General features: G+C 33.1%; 2 protein-coding genes across 5 annotated transcripts in view; one reads left to right on the plus strand and one right to left on the minus strand.

Annotated features, from left to right (window-relative positions):
- Window positions 1-18,460, plus strand: part of Mocs2b (Molybdenum cofactor synthesis 2B) — a 57,254-nt gene that overhangs the window by 17,044 nt on the left and 21,750 nt on the right. For 3 of the 4 annotated variants that reach the window (XM_071720570.1, XM_071720566.1, XM_071720567.1), the window contains exon 8: window positions 15,345-15,431. In XM_071720570.1, the coding sequence (XP_071576671.1) occupies window positions 15,345-15,389 (45 nt within the window). In that variant the 3' untranslated portion in view covers window positions 15,390-15,431. Of the gene's footprint in view, window positions 1-15,344; window positions 15,432-16,062; window positions 18,325-18,460 lie in introns of those variants that run through there. The other variant, XM_071720568.1, reaches the window with a different exon arrangement.
- On the minus strand, window positions 6,373-10,085 carry LOC139781687 (dopaminechrome tautomerase). The gene is made up of 3 exons (XM_071720563.1): window positions 9,939-10,085; window positions 8,255-9,140; window positions 6,373-6,987 (listed from the first exon to the last, which is right to left on the minus strand). Exons 2-3 carry the CDS (start codon window positions 9,022-9,024, stop codon window positions 6,465-6,467), a joined length of 1,293 nt encoding a protein of 430 aa, XP_071576664.1. The 5' UTR covers window positions 9,025-9,140; window positions 9,939-10,085; the 3' UTR covers window positions 6,373-6,464.

Below are 18,460 nucleotides of genomic sequence, written 5' to 3' on the forward strand. Positions count from 1 at the left end.
AGAGAACACTAATGTTTCGGTGATTTAATTATTTTTAGATACACCTTTTGTCGCAATATATACAGTTAGATAAAATTTCTTAGTTCATTCCCTCGTTATCGTGCGCACGCGCTATAAGACTTGTTAATAACAGTTATGGAAATGGATTCTTTGTGCATCTACGTATCTACGTTGATCGCATCAAGCACTCGGCTATTTTTACACGACCAACATACGCCGTAAAAGGGATTTGAAAGAATTGAAGAGATGGCTTCCCACAATTGTCCTCGCAGTATGTGCACTGTTCCACTTTTATGCGAGAATATGTACGCACTCCGTACGCACGCACGTATGTTAGTAGGACTGCTCTTTTATAGGCCCGAACCGCCACCATTCAGGAAATGAAATTATAAAACTGGGAACATAGATCGCATCTACGTTTAGATTCGACCGAGGGGCTCGCACAATGCACTCATTAGCTAGATTCGGTGACTGAGATCTTGGACAAAGTTCTCGTGCTAAGGAAAAGTGTCTCTTATTAACGCTGGTAACGCACGCGACCTTATTTACAATGTAATGAATTGAATCTCCCAGTGAGAAAAACGAGGCGTGACTCATTCGGTAAAAGCGTATGAAACATTCCATTGGCGAACAGCATCGTGATGCATCCTAGAATGTATTTATTTATGACAGAGAATAAAACAAGGTCGGCGTGTTATGAAATAAATACTTTATTTGGAATTTTCCTTGTATTGAATTTCTATTAATAATAATAATCACAATAATAATTATAATAATTAATAATGATAATGATAATGATAATGATAATGATAATGATATTAATAAATATTTTATACATACATACATGGAGATTTAACATAAAAATTAAATAATGAGCCAAATGAAAATTCTTTTTAGGATTGATTCAGGATCTAGAAGATGTTAAAAATATATTAATTGAGATGTACATATACATATATTAATACTAATATATTATAAATAGATTAATTTATAATGAATTTTTTTTATTTATGTTTTTATTAACATCTTTCTGTGATAAGTATTTCATAGAAGATGCCGATAAGTGGGTATATAGTGTCAAGTGAACGAACAGAGAATGTGAATTTTTGCCGTTAAAATTCAGCAGATGGACTGTAATGAACGCAAACAGAATGCTTGCGTTCAAGGTTCGTTAGTGTTCGATTCGCGTTCGGACCGATTTATTCGTAAAACGTTACATCAAGGAAAATTCGTGCACAAGGTTGATGGGAATGTAATGAATCTATTGTTCGCCTTTGAATCCATTCGTAGTGTAATCGACAATATCATTCATTATCGTCTGTCTTTTTTTCTTTCTCTTCTTTTGTTAAACTAGTAATTATAATAAAACTTGTAATATTATTGCACCATTCGGCGTTTTTACATTTGCTTTACGCCGAGAAATGCCAAATTTGACTAAATGTGAATGTTCAAAATGAACAGAAAAATGTACCCACAACGAACACAAATGCGAACGTCTGAGCATTCACATTCGTTGCTCATTCGCTCAATGTATACCCGATAAACCGCTGACAGCTGTTTAATAAAAATAAAACTATGCGTTCAGTTTTCTAATACGTTTGCAAATTCGCTTATCAAAATTGCGATGTTTGGACACGCTTTGATCAGAAGTTTGACTTAATACGGAGTTATATACAATTTATAGAAATTGTGTAAAAATCATTAAAAGTTGAGCAAAAAATCGCTGATTAACTCTAAGTATGCATTCTGGCATATAAATTAAAAATTTGATTTTGAATATAATAAATAATAAAAACGCTCCTTTTTGCTACAAAATAATTATTTAATTGTAGAAATGTTTGAAAGTAATTTTAATACTGCTTTAATATAGTTAATTTTTTTCAGCTGTTCAAGGTATTGTTCATTATACAATACATTGAATTTCATAGATCTTCATTGCATTTCCAAACATTTTCTCTATTCTAAATTTTCCCATGAATCCCCATTTTTATTCTAATGGCACATGCGCTAAGTGAAAATGTTGCGTATGCAATTAATTTAAAATATGGAAATATAAGTGAAAAACAGAAGGTATCATGCGTGTCTCCAGTATAGTTACGTAATCATATAGGAATTGTGCGATTGTACAGATGAGAGAACAGCGCAGGAAAAACTTAGTTTAGAAAAAAATGGCTCTCAGTAAGTAAACTAACTATCCGTAGTATACCAGTAGATTTGCAACAAATTCGAATCAGAAATAAGACATTGCTAGTAAATTGGTATCAACTGGCATTCGCATTAAGCTCGTCGGCAGAGCTGCTGATATAACTTGGCATGCAGATTATGCACTATCTCTACTATCAATTCTATGTAAAACTTGTATAACTGTAGTAAATATATCAAAGTTTGCTTGATTTCTGTCATCAATCTGCCATCATATTTTACAACAAGCTCTGCTATAATTCTGTTAGCATTCTGCCAATAGCATCTGATATGTCAGAACCTATATCAAATCTATATTTTGCCGACAAAATATGTAGCAGATACTTTGTAGAATCTGTCTCTAGAGACGGCATAACACTCTAAGCAAATTAGGCATGGCGGTACCATTTGTTTAGGCTTATGTTGTCGTGCATGTTGTGTACAATGAGATTAAGATATTTCGATTAATTTCGAAATGCATAAAAGTCGCGGCTCACTGAATTGTGCAGTACCATGATGCTATATTACCGATGCTATAAGCAATTATGATTCGTAACTCTTTTATGCATTCCGAAATTCTTCGAAAGAAAATGTCTTAATCCCAGTAAGACTGAATGTATTATACATTGATGTGTGTCTTGCAATTCTCGATGTTCGGATTCTCTCAATAATCTTCTTTTTTTTTCTTTTATGATATCTATTTTCTTTTAAATTGAACGATTCTTTCGAGACTTGCATAGAAATGTACGTGATGGTGGAGAGTCAAATGTTTCTGATATTTTCAATTAATCTTCCATTTTGAGAGATCAAGTCTAATTTAAAAAAAAAATTCAAATTTTAAACAAATAAGTAATAATTAGTGCGTGAAGACGTAATATGAACAATATTTTTAAATAATATAGACAGTTAATTTAGATAAAAACATAGCAGAAATTTTCAGAAAAAAAGAAAAACTTATTTAGCTATTTAGTTTATTTCAAAGAATTTTTTAGTTTGGCTATTGATAACCTTTCTTGTAATCTTTTAAACTATCTTCTAAAATTCTAAATTAGTCTATTTTTTGTAATTAGTAATAAGATGAGTTGAGAAAGTTTCGTAAACTTTTAAAATGACTGCAGAAAGATTCTGCCAATTTAAATACTCTTTTGTAAACGACTGAATTTATATCTTTCAGAGAGTAATAAGTAAACAATTTACAACAAAAGCAGAATACACTACAAAATTATTCAGAATATATTAATGATTTTTTTATATACATATATAAGACGCAGATTTAAATATTGCGTACAGGCGCTGAACAACTTGACGCCGTCCCTATATGACTTGATAGACTTGGCTAGCTTTTATGTGTGTGTATGTGTAGGGAGAGAGGGTCGATTTAGAACAGATGAAACTTAGAGAAACTTACAGAAGGAATTTAAAATAGAAGAATTCAATTGTACTTATATATTTTCCAAACAAACAATGCCTTAATTAATATCTTAATAAATCTTAATCTCGTTATTTGTCTAAACTCTTATCTTATGCGTCATTTATCTTTTTTGTTCCTGAATTTTCGATCTGTGATCAGTTGCAAAAATTAATCCTATTCAAACGGATCTTTGCACCATATATGAATCTTTCTGTCTTTACTTTTTCTTCTAAGAATTTGTACCAATTAATATCACTACTTCTGAGTATATTAGAACGCGTCGTGTTGTTGGTTATTATTTCAACGAAAATTCTACCTATTTCTTTTAAGAGAAAATGTCCCTTGAACTGTAAAAACAGTTCTCAGCCATTTCTTGAAGCGAATACATCTTCGATTCATATTACTTGCTCTGTGTGAAATAAAGTCTTACGCAAGGACAGTTGTCTACTTTATTTCATTAAAATATTACATCGCGTGTCACATATAACAGTAGGCGATTATTTTCATATTATTGTAAAAATTAAAAATTTTGTGTATGTTTTAAAAGATTATAAGATACACTTTTATGTTATTATCTAACATAAAATTATTCAATTCCATTATCAATTATTCTAAGTTTCTAATACTAAGTAGTGATTGCCATATTGTTTTTATTTGGAAACAGCTGATGTCGTTTCGATGAAATCGATTAAGAAAAAATCTATCACTTTGTTAAAAAGTTTAATATATTAATTATTTGAGAAGTCTTACTTAAAACGAAGAAAAGTTGTAGGTAATACACAAGAAATCTTGCAATAAATAACCTATCAATAATCTAACAGATAGTTGAAGGCATTTTGACAGATCCAATCTAGATTGTTTAGAAAGGAAAAGAAATCATTTTGATGCTTTAGCGAATACCACATTCAATTCCAATCTCAATTCATGCTTATTCCTTTTCAATGTTTTTGTGACAGTAACAGTTCCAACCGTGTATTAATATATGTTTATATTGAATAATAGTAGGGGAGAGACCGGGGCAAACTCGACACTACCCTGGTAAAAATTACCGTTAGAAACGGATAGAACGTGCATTCTATCCGTTTCTGACTGTTTTACTATGCGTTTCTTTCCCTGCAATTACGGATAGAAGCAGATGAAAAGTGTTGCAGATTCTATAAGACTGTGTACGCAAATACGGTGAGGAAGGCTACTGCATCTAACTGATTCCTAACGGAACGGAACTTCTATCTGAACCTATGCGCAGACGAATTATGAATCCTATTCGTTTTTATACGTAGCCAATTTTGAATGTCTATCCGCATCTGATTGCAAAACCAGGCAGGATATCTATCTGCATTTGCATGCAATTATGATTTGCCCGCTCTATCCGTTTCTAACTGCAAATGCATTTTATTCATTTCTTATTACTGCAAATACATGTACATTGTGGGAGGTTTGTAGTTATCAGGTAGATTCTACCTTTAAACGCCAGGAGAAGGGATTCCTTTAGTTACGACACTGTAATTTTTCTGGTTGTCGCCTGACAGAACGCCTGCTTATATATTACGGCTGGTTGTATTTTAAATGTGAGAAACGCTTTCCATCATGCGCCGCCTAGCGGCGTCGTCGCGAAGATGCAGATGGATGCGGTATCCGCAATTACGGATAGATACCGTCAGCATTTGATGCGTACAGAATGCGGACAGAAACATACAGGATTCGTATCCGTATAGGCTTTTTGCCAATTTAAATCTATCGTAGAAACTTGCCTTTCCTACTGTAAATACGTCTTTATGTGCCAGTATTATCAACGGAATTTGGTGATATTCTGAGTTATGATACTTATGATGTAATTTTTAGCGCGATATAAGCGTTTTTGATGGGGAAAAGTAATTTTTCTGATCTCTCGAAAATTTCTACTCTTTCATCGAGTTTTACTCTTGCGAATCTACCGGTAAGTGATTTTGATGGGAAATTCGATGCTTTATACGAATCCAATAATAGTTTTTGCATATTTTCAAAATTTTTATATTTTTGGAGTAACAAAAGTGAAAAACGACGTTCGGGGCAAAGTCGACACCACACCGTTTTATCGGCTCCTAATAACAAATGATGCTTGTCATGCAGCTATATGGCCCATGACAAATGTGTCCGCACATCTAATCGCGAATTTACTTGCATAAATTGTTTTTCAGACATGAGCTTAGATGAAAATAATTGAATGTTCAACAATTTTGTTCTCATTATTTCCAATGATTGTTTTACTTAATTCCGAATTTTTGTACTTTCTAAATACACGATAAACAATGTATGTTTAGTTTCAGACAATAAAAAATAAGTTCCAGATCAAATTGTGTCGATCAGGCAAAGTGTCGAGTTTGCCCCGGCTTTTTTTAATTTGAAAATTTGTCTTCGCGTCACTTTTCCTTTTCTGGGGGCAAAACTAAGCGACGTACAGCAAATTTTCTTTAAGCAATTTTTTTGTACCTGAAGGAACACTCTTTAAATGTGTACCATTAAATTTGCTTGAAAATTTTAATTAATTGTTGAAAATTGCCTTTAAAAAAATCGTGTCGAGTTTGCTCCGGTCTCCCCTATATGCGAATATACCTAATAAAATCTTTCAAACCAAAATAAATAAAATTTTTTGATTTTGGCAATAATATACGAGTAATCGTTCACATATTTTTGTGTGATAAGCTGAATCTCTCTCATAGTGTTTGCCTACTGATGTCATAATCCTGCGTTTTTTCAATTTCTGAATAAGCCGTAAGAAAAAGCAATACACGCGTTTAGAGTTAATATGATCGACTGTTTTAATGTGAATTCGTAAATTGTTTCTTTGTATACGAAATGTACATACCTTTAAAAGGATTTTCTTGCAAAGTAGTTATTTCGCGATAAGTATCAAAATGGTGGGTAGTAGCGCAGCAAGTACAAGTCTGACGGAATCAGCGCCGGCGGTGAAATCTGGTAATTCGGGTGCTGTGCCATTTTCGTAATATTGATAATTTTTAACACCTACGCGTGATCGAATGAGACGGTAGTTGGGTACGTTAATGTCAACGCGATTGTTTAAGAAGTTTTGCAGCATATTGGTGACACACCAAAAATTGCCGTCTTCGTCAAAGGCGAAACTGTCGGGCCACTGTGTCAGTACGTGATCGCGCGATATGACTCGTTGACCGACGGTGAAGGATGCTATATTCTTAGTATCCCACATGGAGATGGCATCGTCAGCTAATAGACCGAAGTAAAGCACGCCAGTGGACGACATCGCCATGCCGTCCGTTTGCGAAGACTTCCGTCCAAGTTCCCTCACGTATCGATCGATATTCGTCACGTTGTTCTTCAGAGCGGACACCGGAATTGAGTACAGATGAAAAGAAGACAAAGGCGAATAATAGACTTGTCTGAAACAGATTCGATTGTTATTCGTTAGAAAATCTTACATAAACATAAAATTTCGATAGAAAATTTACAGGAAAGTATTAAGTTTGAATAAATAGTGTCAGTTACAGAAGATTTTAATAATTTCAATTTTTGAAAAATATGAGAACTGTGAGAACTTTTTTTAGAAGACCAGATTTTATATATAAGAGAAGATAATGATGAGGAGAGGGAAATGAATAAAAGTGAGAATGAAAAAGAAAATAGAATGTTATAAAAGCATTGCTGATTTTTCGCTTCTTTGTTTAGTGGGATCCCATGTTCCCAGATAACAAAGCATGCCATGACAAATATGAGTCATATAGTTGTAAATAGAGTTGCTTTTTGTTTGCTGCATTTTTGTCCATATTTAATCGTATATAAATTAAAACTAGCAATTAATAAGTGAACAAATATTCTTAAAGCATTGTCATCAAACAAAAGGCAAAGTAATAGCAACCATTTTCTATTTGATACAATAGCAACTTTCGGGCAACACACAGCTCTCTAAAGTACAATCAGTGTATTGTCACTGAAAACAGTGATAAGTCAATCACTGAATTATTTTCAATGGTATACTTATAACATATGTTTATCAGTGAACATTCACTGCTTTTCAGTAAATAATACACTGATTGTACTGTAGAGAGTATGTTCACACTTCATTCACATAATATCTGCAGACGGAACAAAGAGAAGAATCTTCGTTTTCTTAATTGATATGTGGCATGGAATGCTCGTTGCTCGGAAAACAAAAAAAGAATGTCATGCAGCAAAAGCAAAGATTCCGATTGACTCGCGATCGCGCATAACGTTATTACATGAACGCATTATAACCTAACTTTATGAAGGAGCAAGGTGGGAGTATGTCCACTAAAAATCAGTAAATACTTACTGATTGTCGGTCACTGTTTTACTAATTCAGTCAGCAATTTTTTACTGATTGGCTTTAAGAGAGTGGAGTCCATCACTCTTATAATAAAGTGTGGCACACTTTTGGATTAATATTCTCCATTTTGTGGAAACACTATTATCCTCGTAAAGTGATGTTTTCTTCTTGCGCTGCTCTTCCTCTTATATTTGTCACTTGATCATGAATGAGAGACATGCAATATTTTCATTTTGCAAATGTGCAATTGGAATAACGGAAAATGAGAGAAAATTTCATAAAAAAGGAGACATTTGGTCCTGATAACTTTGCAAAAAGAAATCGATTATATCTCGTGCAAAAAAATACTGATCTGAGAATACCTGTCGCGACTGCTCGCTGGTGAAAGTGCTATGCCGTCCACATGTACTGGATTGATTACATGCGTCTTCGCTACCATGAATCCGACCGCCTCTGATTTGGCCTTCATAGAATCGTGTCGGACCTTCCACGAGTTGTTATCCTTTAACGAGTACACAATGATGCCGGGATCAGTAGTGCCAGTGTCGGTGATATATGCCATGCTGCCGTCCTCGTGATTGAGAACAATGTCATTGAGGTACGCGTTTGTGCGACGTGCCACGTGTTCAGGGAACTGGTAAGAACGAAGGATCTTGCCGTTGTCCTCGAGGTCGAGAATAACAAGGCGCGGCGAGCAGTCGGCTTTGGATTCCCTGAGAGACGTGGGTCGTCCGGTATCGAGTACCCACATGCGACCCTTAGGATCAATCTCTATGCTGTGGACCAGTTGGAATGCCGTGCAGTCACCCAGCTTCTGCATGGGCCAGTTAGGAAAAGCCTCCAACTTGGGCGCCGTTATGCCATTGATCGGTTTCGCCGATGTAACGCTCAGCGTCACAGGTACACCGTCTTTCCATCGCGGTAACGTCAAATACATTTTGTCCTTCCAGAATTTCACAGATGTGATGAAGTTGTTTGCCGGTATGTAATCGCCGCGCGTTATAGCATATTGTCGCTCCTCGTCTGAAGGCCACTCGAAGTCAATCGACTTCCATTCAAAGATCACTTGAAATGGCTCGTGACATAATGCTACGGTAGCTAGAAAGGCCAGCAGCATCAATCGCTCCATCATCAATGAAGTTGATAATGTCTTTGATGTCTTAGTGCGAGTATCACTAAAGTTATCTTTCCTCCCTCTCTTCTTCGCAAATCCGATATTACGCACCGCGCCGTTGTTTAAGCCTGTTTCTACGGATGGAAGGAGATGTGACAGACATATGTGTAGAGAGAAGCTTCAATAATACGTGTTTAAGAAAAAACGCAGAATTTTAATGAAAGAATCTTACAATGCTCTTCTTTTTCGTTTTAATTTGAAACTTAAGAAAAATATAAGTTTTAAACTTTTAAACAAAGAAACGACAAATAAATTTCTAAAACGTTTTAACGTTAAAATGTTTTATTATAATATTATAATAAAACATTGTAAAAGTTTTGTTGATGCAAACTTGTTATCTATTCTACATATAGTGCACACACATACGATGTATAATAATCAATATTATTCTCACATATCTCGATATTATAATTCAAACCAGAAGAAAGAGCTGGGATTTATATTTATATAAATCCTTCACACGTATCTCACACAACACACATTGGTATGTATATTTAGCCGCGTTTCTTCCTACAGAAAGTTAATTCAGTTCTAGTGTATAGAGCGTGATTTATAAATGCATATAAAAACATTTTAGTTGAGTTTAGAGATACAATGGGTGAAAGATATTATATAAATGTAACTTTTCGTTTTAATTTAGGATAATTCGGAATTTTATTTGTTTAATATATAAATCACCGTTTGAAAAGAATTAATACCGCTTTATATAAACAATCTTGGACAATTATCAGTTTGTTTATTATGAGTTAAATCACTAATTTATGTTTTATATTTCTTTTTGTGTATATATATGTGAAAAAGATATAAAGTCAGAGAATATCGTCGCAGAGAGCGCATAACCGGAATAAAGTCCGCCAGTCTTATTCGCTTACTTCTCGATGTGATTTAGTTTCGTACGCTGGTCGATCCGCGCGTGCCGAGATTTATATAAAACGTGTCGAATGATCGCGCAACGACGATCGCGATTTGACTGACGAGAGACGCGCGGCGCGGCCGCCGCCACTACCGACGATGCTTCGGCGGGAGATGTCGATCTCCCACCCATTCGTTCAAAGTAGCCGAACGACGTTCGTACATGCGGCCGAAGACGAGGCAAAGATGCCACACAATCTTTTGGGCTTAACAAACCTATGAACTTGAGTTTATCACTGCAAACACACATATCCGACTTCATATCTTGCATCTGATTAGAGTTGCATCCGACATTTGTACTCAAATATTATTCGATTTTGATGGTATCCGTATCGAACCCGGCTAGGAATCGAGTGCCATTATTATTACCAAGAAAAAGAAGAAGAAGAGGGGCGAAGATGTCGCCTATATTACGGCGAGCTTACACAGATGACCAAGTGATGCAAAGATGCGAATTGCTGTGCTCTGCTGAAACGCGCCATAAAAATTTTCAGTCCAGTGACGTAATCTCGTCGTGAAAATAGGCGATTTATTAACATCCGCTGGTTTTGGGTAAACAATTGCATAATGAATCCCTTTATTAGTGCCCAGATATTGTGCAATCTGTATAATGATTTATGATTGCTATTAGTGAGATCAGAACATCGAGAGATTGATAACATTATCGAAAAATATCGAAACACTGATGAGAGAGAGAGAGAGAGAGAGAGAGAGAGAGAGAGAGAGAGAGAGAGAGAGAGAGAGAGAGAGAGAGAGAGAGAGAGAAATTGAAGAAATAAAAATAGCAGTTAAGTATTTATCTACACGTACACTCCATAGCTTGTGTGTTTGATAAGAAGATGGAACTCGTAAAAATAATTACTTATAAGATGAAGGATAATTACGAAATATATGTACCAAATTAATCAACGCAAATAAGTGAAAGTTATGAAAATTTATGATTGCGCAATTGTTCATGCACGTGATTTTCTCTTCTCTTACTTTCAGAATACGATATCTTCTTGTTAATTATCTTCGAAGAAGAATCGAAAAGTTGCGTCATCATTGTTTTGAAATAAACATTAGTAAATAGTATATTGTGCACCAAGGGGCGAAAGTAGCGTTTTTCAGACGAGTGTGAAGTTTGCCGCCCGAGCCGAAGGCGATAAGAGCGTGAGCTTATGGTCTTTCCGCCAGTCGGTGTGGATGATCTAACTCCATCTGCTTGCTTGGAGCTACTCGTTTCAAAGAAGCCTTGAAAACGACAACATGTTTGTGTCGACGCCGAAAATATTGCCTTGAGTGTCATAGGCAATAATAATGCTCGACGTGACTCCCATGCAAATTTACTTGCGCGCACATGATGCACATTAACGTACATACGCGATCGCCGTTGCAGTATACAACGCAGATATTTTTGAATGTTGCATCAACGCCACGCAATGTTGCTACAGCGCGGAACAACAGAGCTGTTACGCAAGATGGTACCTGCGTCTCCTCTCCTCTTCACTCTTTCGCGACGTGAATCAGACGCGATGCGTTATAGTGCTGCATCTACACGCAATAACGATTTCTCTATATTATGATTCGCCGCGACATCAAGGACGAAACAAGGAAACACTCCCACAGAAGCTAATGTTACAACAGATTTACATAGAATGAATTGTACTTGTGCATGCAGCGCGCAAACGTGATTCCAAGTACATCCGATTAATATATTAAGACCTTTTTTCCAGGATTGGATTTCATGTGTAAATGTGGGATGAACAAAGGATATATGTATAGATACAGAATGTTCCAAAACTGTCGGACGTTTTTGTAATGATAGATTTTTTTTAACCAATTTAGAATATTCTCTCCACAAAAATCTTAAGAGAGATCATCGCATCTTGCAGTTTACCATTTTTTGCATCATACATCTTTATAATAATACATAAAAAAATTCTCTTAAATTAAATCCAAAAGTTAAATAAAGAATGTAGCTTTGCTATCCATTTGGCTCTAGTAAAGCTTTATTCGCTTCTAAAAAATTAGAAAGTTTACTTTAACCCTTTATTATTTCAAAATTGTTGATATCTTGTTTTTGCGCTGAGGAAAAATCAACTCTAATGATTGACCGAAGAATTTGTAATTGAAAAATCATCTGGTGATTTTTAAATATTCTGCCTATAGATATACACTGCCAGTCAAAAGTTTAAGACCATTAATTGAAAATGTTTACTATATGACATGAAATTAAACTTATGTATTATAATTTAATATATTTTTGTTATTTTATTCATTGTTTTATAATGAAAAAATTATATAAAATGTTTGAAAGTTTTAGAAAAATATTTTTTACAAGATGAAAAGAATATTAGACATTTTTTTCGTTAAAGTAGCAGTCCTTACATTTAATCACTTTTTTTTTACTAATCTAGCTACAAGTTTATTCATTTTTTCTGAAGGAAGGATTTTTTCTCTTCTACTCATCTTCAAAAAGAATCCACAGTTCAGTTTTTGAAAAAAGGCTTTATGACCGTAGTTCATTTTTTGAAATTAAACGATACTATGTTAACCACAACTGTATTAAATATAATGACTATTTACTTTCAAAAGTTAAAGTATTAAAAAAAGTATTAAGTAAGACATGAATCAGACTTTAAGTGTTTCTGTAATACTGGAATATTTTTAAATTTTATATATGGTATGTATAATCAATTTTTTTTTGGCCGGCAGTGTACGTAGTATAAATACGAGAGATATATATAAAATAAAAATGTGTAAGAATTATTCCTGATTATATATCGAAGGAAAATTGTTATAATTGTTATTCACGTCTTTAGTATTTTATTATAGGATTTTATTGATGAGATCACAGTATCCCTGGTTAATTATTCCACCTATTAAGAACATGCATTATGCAAAAACTAAAACAGGAAATCCAAGAGCATTTTGTTCTGTTATTACTTCAGAGGCTTGCATTTCTTGGACGCATTTCTTTTTACGTTCTCAACATAATAAATAACCATTAAACCAGAAAAAGATCAGCATTCGATTTATTCATTTAATATCGATCAGTTGTAATCTCCGGCTTTCGTCGATTTAGTCCATATGTTCTTTTTATTTTGGCTCTTTCGTTCTCGCTGCCGTTCCTAATTTACTGGAGCGACTAGCTGATGCTTTTCAAATGGCGATGCTATTTCGAGCAACGTCGCAAGCACACGTCGATTTTAGTAGGCCAGTGGGAAATGGAAGCGGAGCCTTTGCCCTATATACACACGCTACATTCACGCTTGTTAAATCGGACTGACTTATTCTAGATCTAATCGTGTCTTCGATCGCTTGCTATAGAAAGAAATACGCGCCTGGCGGTTGAAAAAGTAATGTTCATTTCTTTCAAAAGATAAAGTTTACCGATCTAGGGTTATTGTTCATCAATTTGATTGATTTGCCTGATTCGACTGATTTGATTGCCGTTCGCGCCTTTCTTACATCATAGGGACACACCTTGTCGATTCATATTGATCTTCTTTAGTTTTTGGCGAAATAACTAAATAAGCGTAAAAGTATATTCTTATTACCTTATATTTTCATTAGAAGAAATCACTAATTGTAAAATTTTTCATTAAATTAAATATTTAAATTAAATTAAATTTAGTTTAATTAATATACTGGTCGTTACTAAGAAATTATCGACACTATCAATATACTATCCCTTAGGCTAAAATATGTATATTTTTAATGCATGTAATTGCTGATAATATAAATAAATTATTTAAATTTTAAAATATGTTATTGTACAATATAGAGGAAGTTTGGGTAAGGTATACTCTTATAAATAGAACCACGGCCGCTATATCTAAAATATTAAGTGTTACAATCTATAGCGGACAGCAGTGGAATTACTAGCTGCCGGCTCCATAATCTAACATACAAAGTGGCAGCGTAGCACAACGTGTCGTTAAATAACAAATTGAAAATTTGGCGTGTACCGCATACAGCGTAAGTTAGTATATAAACTTTTATTTTGCAGTTAAGCTACTTAACCGATTCTTAATCGCTTTTTATTGCATGTAAAACTAAGATAGAACTTTAGTGTGGTATACTTAGCAAGTATTATATATGGTGTACATTTTTATTTTATACGATAAAAAGGTAAAAATAGTGATGTTGGACAAGTCGAGATAGTTTCCTTTCTTAAATACATTTTATTTTATAAGTAAAGTTTATGAATAAAAAGTTTATATTATTATGAGTATATATTATTACATTAATAAAAAAGTTTTAAATATGTTTTATACATTTTTATATGACAATGTTATAAAAATTACAATTTGTAATAAATTGCAATTAATAATTATTATAGACTATTTTATTATTAACACCTTAACCTTATTATTATTAATACCTCAAAGATTTATTATTAACGCCTTAAGGGGTAACGCCACCCCTGAGACCCAAAAGTTATATCTAAGTTTGGGAATTTTTTGTGGGCAAATGAATAGCAAAATCACATCTTCGGAAAAAGTCGATTGCGGAAGTGAGCCAGTACGCCGCCATTTTGAACAATTATGACTAATAAAAATATTTTTTTTATAGTTAAGTATGTGTACAATAAAGCGGTTTATGTTTTTTTAAATAAAGCTATTTATTTGCCCACAAAAAATTCCCAAACTTAGATATAACTTTAGGGCCTCAGGGGTGGCGTTACCCCTTAAAACACGATAAAAATTATTTTTTTGCAAGATTAATGAAGTGGTTCACCTTGCACGACATGGTTCAAATTACCCGACAAAAATCTACCTTCGAAAATTTTGCTGTAACATTAAACTCACTATAAATAAACGCAGATTAGCGCAGATGGTCGTCCGAACATTCGGCACGCTCAGATATCAAAGCGTGCAAAAATTCCTTTCTTTTCGGAAAAGCCCACGCATCCAAATGAGGAAAACACAATCTTCTAGGTATACAAAAGTAAAAGTGGAAGAGGAATGTTTTATGAATCGAAAATAGCAGATTAGCCAGCAATTAACTGTAACTATGAGAAAATTATGTTTTAATAATACCCGAAACTTTAAACGCATTTTTCTCGAAACCATGTTTGTCAAGTCCGTTGACATGAGAACTCAAAACTTCTAATAGGATCAACTTCAGTTTATGGATAATTCAAAATAACTGTTATAGCTTTCGCGTAAACCTATAAAAGTAATAAGAAGTTTATTAATAAACTATTTTTTTTACGAAAAACATGTCGAAAATATAAAAAATCGAACCTTTTTTTCAAACAAGTTTTTTTTTAAATTTTATAATTTTTTACACGGAACAAGGTTCACGCCAAAGAGACATTAATAACAAATATATTATTGAAAATATATCTTATACAACTTATATAACTTGTGTTTCAGATCACTCGGACAGGCGCTAACAATGTCAACGGGAAAACAAGATGATGTCTGCCTAGGGCAGACTTCCCTCTTGGGAACTTGCAAATGGTAATATTCCCTTGCAACTCGTTAAAAATACCAAAATTCGATTACCGAACTATGTAAAATAGTTACCCGAATTATGCGCTATTATTTTAAGCTGATTACGATTTTTGCACCGCAACCCTTAGAAGACTCCCCTCTTGGTGCAAATGGTCATATTCTCATATAACTCGTTAAAAATGCTAAAATTTGATTACCTAACTATGTACAATACTTACCCGAATAATGCGCTATTATTTTAAGATAATTAGAGGACTTCCTTCTTGGAGCAAACAGTAATATTCGTTCCTAAATCGTTTAAAATTGCAAAATTACATTATTTAACAATGCAAAATATATTTTTAATTTATGCGCTTTTATATCAACGCAGTTTCAATTTTTGCGCTGCAACCCTTAAGGGATTTCTCCCTTGACGCCAGAGACATAATTGCCGTAAAACTTCTTTAAAGTGAAAGAGATCGTTGAACCAATTATGTACGATAAATCTACGATTTATGCGCTTTTATATCAACGCGGTTTCGATTTTTGCGCTGCAGTCCTTAAGGAACTTCCCCTTTGACGCGGAAAACGTAATTGCAATAAAATGAAAGAATAAACAGCTTTCGTAGTTCGCCAGTGATAAATAAATATATTTCAGTTTCTCGACATAACTGGCAAAGTTTCGTACATCAAATTTCGCACGACGTTTCGGCCCTTGGTTTGGGCCCTTATCAAGTGACTGTAATAACGAAACGCAATCTCAGGGAGTAACAAATTACCAAATTACAAGACTTAAATAAATTAGTCATACCTAAATCATCTAAAAGACTCGTCGTAAAACATGAAAGAAATCGTTGAACTAACTGTAGGGGAGACCGCGCCGGGGCAAACTCGACACGATTTTTTCACACTAAAAAAAATGATCTTGCACCTATAGCAAAAATTTTCTGGGTGCAAAAAATTAGCTAAGGTAGATAAATGATTAGCAAGTACTGTGATATCGCTTATGTTTTACACTTAATCAATCTATATGACAGAGACAGAATTTATATCTGAACTGTTTGTGAAATTTAGAAAGAAAGTTTCTCTGTGGCGCCTATCCATGTTAAAGCCACTGTATAATAATCATATTTGTTATAAAGTTTGACTGTGGTACACAGAAAAGGTTAACGGCGAGAGACAAAATGAATATATGATCCTCACACCTAACATGTACTCGTTTATCATTACATATACACTGGAAAAAAAAATTATTATTTGTAAATAAGAAAATAGATTTCTTCGAATTTGGTTTCTTTAATTCAAAGAAGCATTAGGTACATTTAACAATAAGAAAACATTTCTCTGAATTTAAAATATTTTCTCGAAACCTAATACTTCTTTGAATTAAGGAAACTAAATTCAAAGAAATCTATTTTTTTGCAAATAATTTTTTTTTTAGTATAGATATTCTAAAAAGCTGTATAATTATTATGGCTGTAGCTACAAAAATAAGTTAGCTGTGACATCTAGAATATGTTGTTATATTATCTCGATGCTACAGTTATAATCGGCAGCTATATTTTTCACAAAGATCGTTCTAGCTGTAGTATCGAAACTCATATTTATTCAATGCAGTGATTAAAATTTGGCAATGGGACCTAAATTTTCCAGAAGATATTATTAGAATGTTGCTGCTATAAATTCTATATGTGGCAAACAACATTCTAGCAGATACGCAAAATAGCGATAAATTTTTGTTGTGACACCTAGAAATCTACCTACATCAGCAAAACATTTTTTTGAGTGGCGCAAAGGCAATTTTCAACAATTAATTAAAATTTTCAAGCGAATTCAATGGTACACATTTAAAGAGTGTTCCTTCAGGTACAAAATTGCTTAAAGAAATTTTTCTGTATGTCGCTTAGTTTTACCTCCAGTAAAAAAATAGTGACGCGAAGACAAATTTGCAAATTGAAAAATGCCAAGGCAAACTTGACACTTTATCTGATCAACACAATTTAATCTGGAACTTAATTTTGTATTGTCTGAAAATAAAAATATATTGTTTATCGTGTATTTAGAAAGTACAAAAAAATATCTATAAAATGTAATAATAATACGATTAATGATACGATGTTTGAGAACTTATGTTTAATACATTCGCTATATCACGCATTTAGCTTGTGACACATCACTTACAATTAGATATATTTAATATTATTTTACTTATCATTTTATAACCATATAAATAATTATGTATAATAAATTATCATAATGTTTATCAATTATTAATTATTAATTATTAATTATTAATTATTAATTTATTATTTATTATTAATATTAATTATCATATTTTTTGAATTATTTATAACTACACGATTATAATAATTTACGTGGTTATGATATGATAAATGTTATAAATAAATAAGCATGAGTTTTAACCCTTAAATGCCACTCGGGGTCCAGCGGACCCCAGACCCTTTAGAATGATATATTTTCAAATGTTCCCGCCAAATATGGAGCTCATATTTATTTATTTATTATTTTTTATTTTTTTTATTTTGGAGCCAACATTTTAACTGTTGGCGATCTTAATTTTTTATACTATGTTGAAATTGAAATTTTAACAATATAAGCATTTTATTCTCTTTTCTAAGCCTTGAACAACATTGAAAATAATTTTCATAACTAAATATCAAAAAATCAATAAGTAAGGAGACATTTTTCATGCTGGGGTCTTTTAGACCCCATGTGTCATTTACGAGATTCTTGAGAGGTGTGGCATTTAAGGGTTAAAATTGAACAATAGAAATTTCATGGTAATACGATTTAGGAAACACGATACATTTTTTAAAAATATCGATTTAATTTCTATAAATATAATATAATATTTATGTGTATACATAAAATAAATATAAAATAAGATGTAATCTTAGAATTTCATGTCCATATTTCTCATTGTTCATTTATTTCGTTTTTGTTTATATTTTTACCAGTAGATGTCGTTTATACTTACATCAGTATATTATAACAAAATATGAAAGTAATTCTTTAATTAGAATGCGATGAAAATA

Source organism: Temnothorax nylanderi, unplaced genomic scaffold (genome assembly GCF_030848795.1).
Source record: "Temnothorax nylanderi isolate EJ_2023f unplaced genomic scaffold, tnyl_v1.0 TNYL_tig0355_pilon, whole genome shotgun sequence".
NCBI classification, from domain to species: Eukaryota; Metazoa; Arthropoda; class Insecta; order Hymenoptera; family Formicidae; genus Temnothorax; species Temnothorax nylanderi.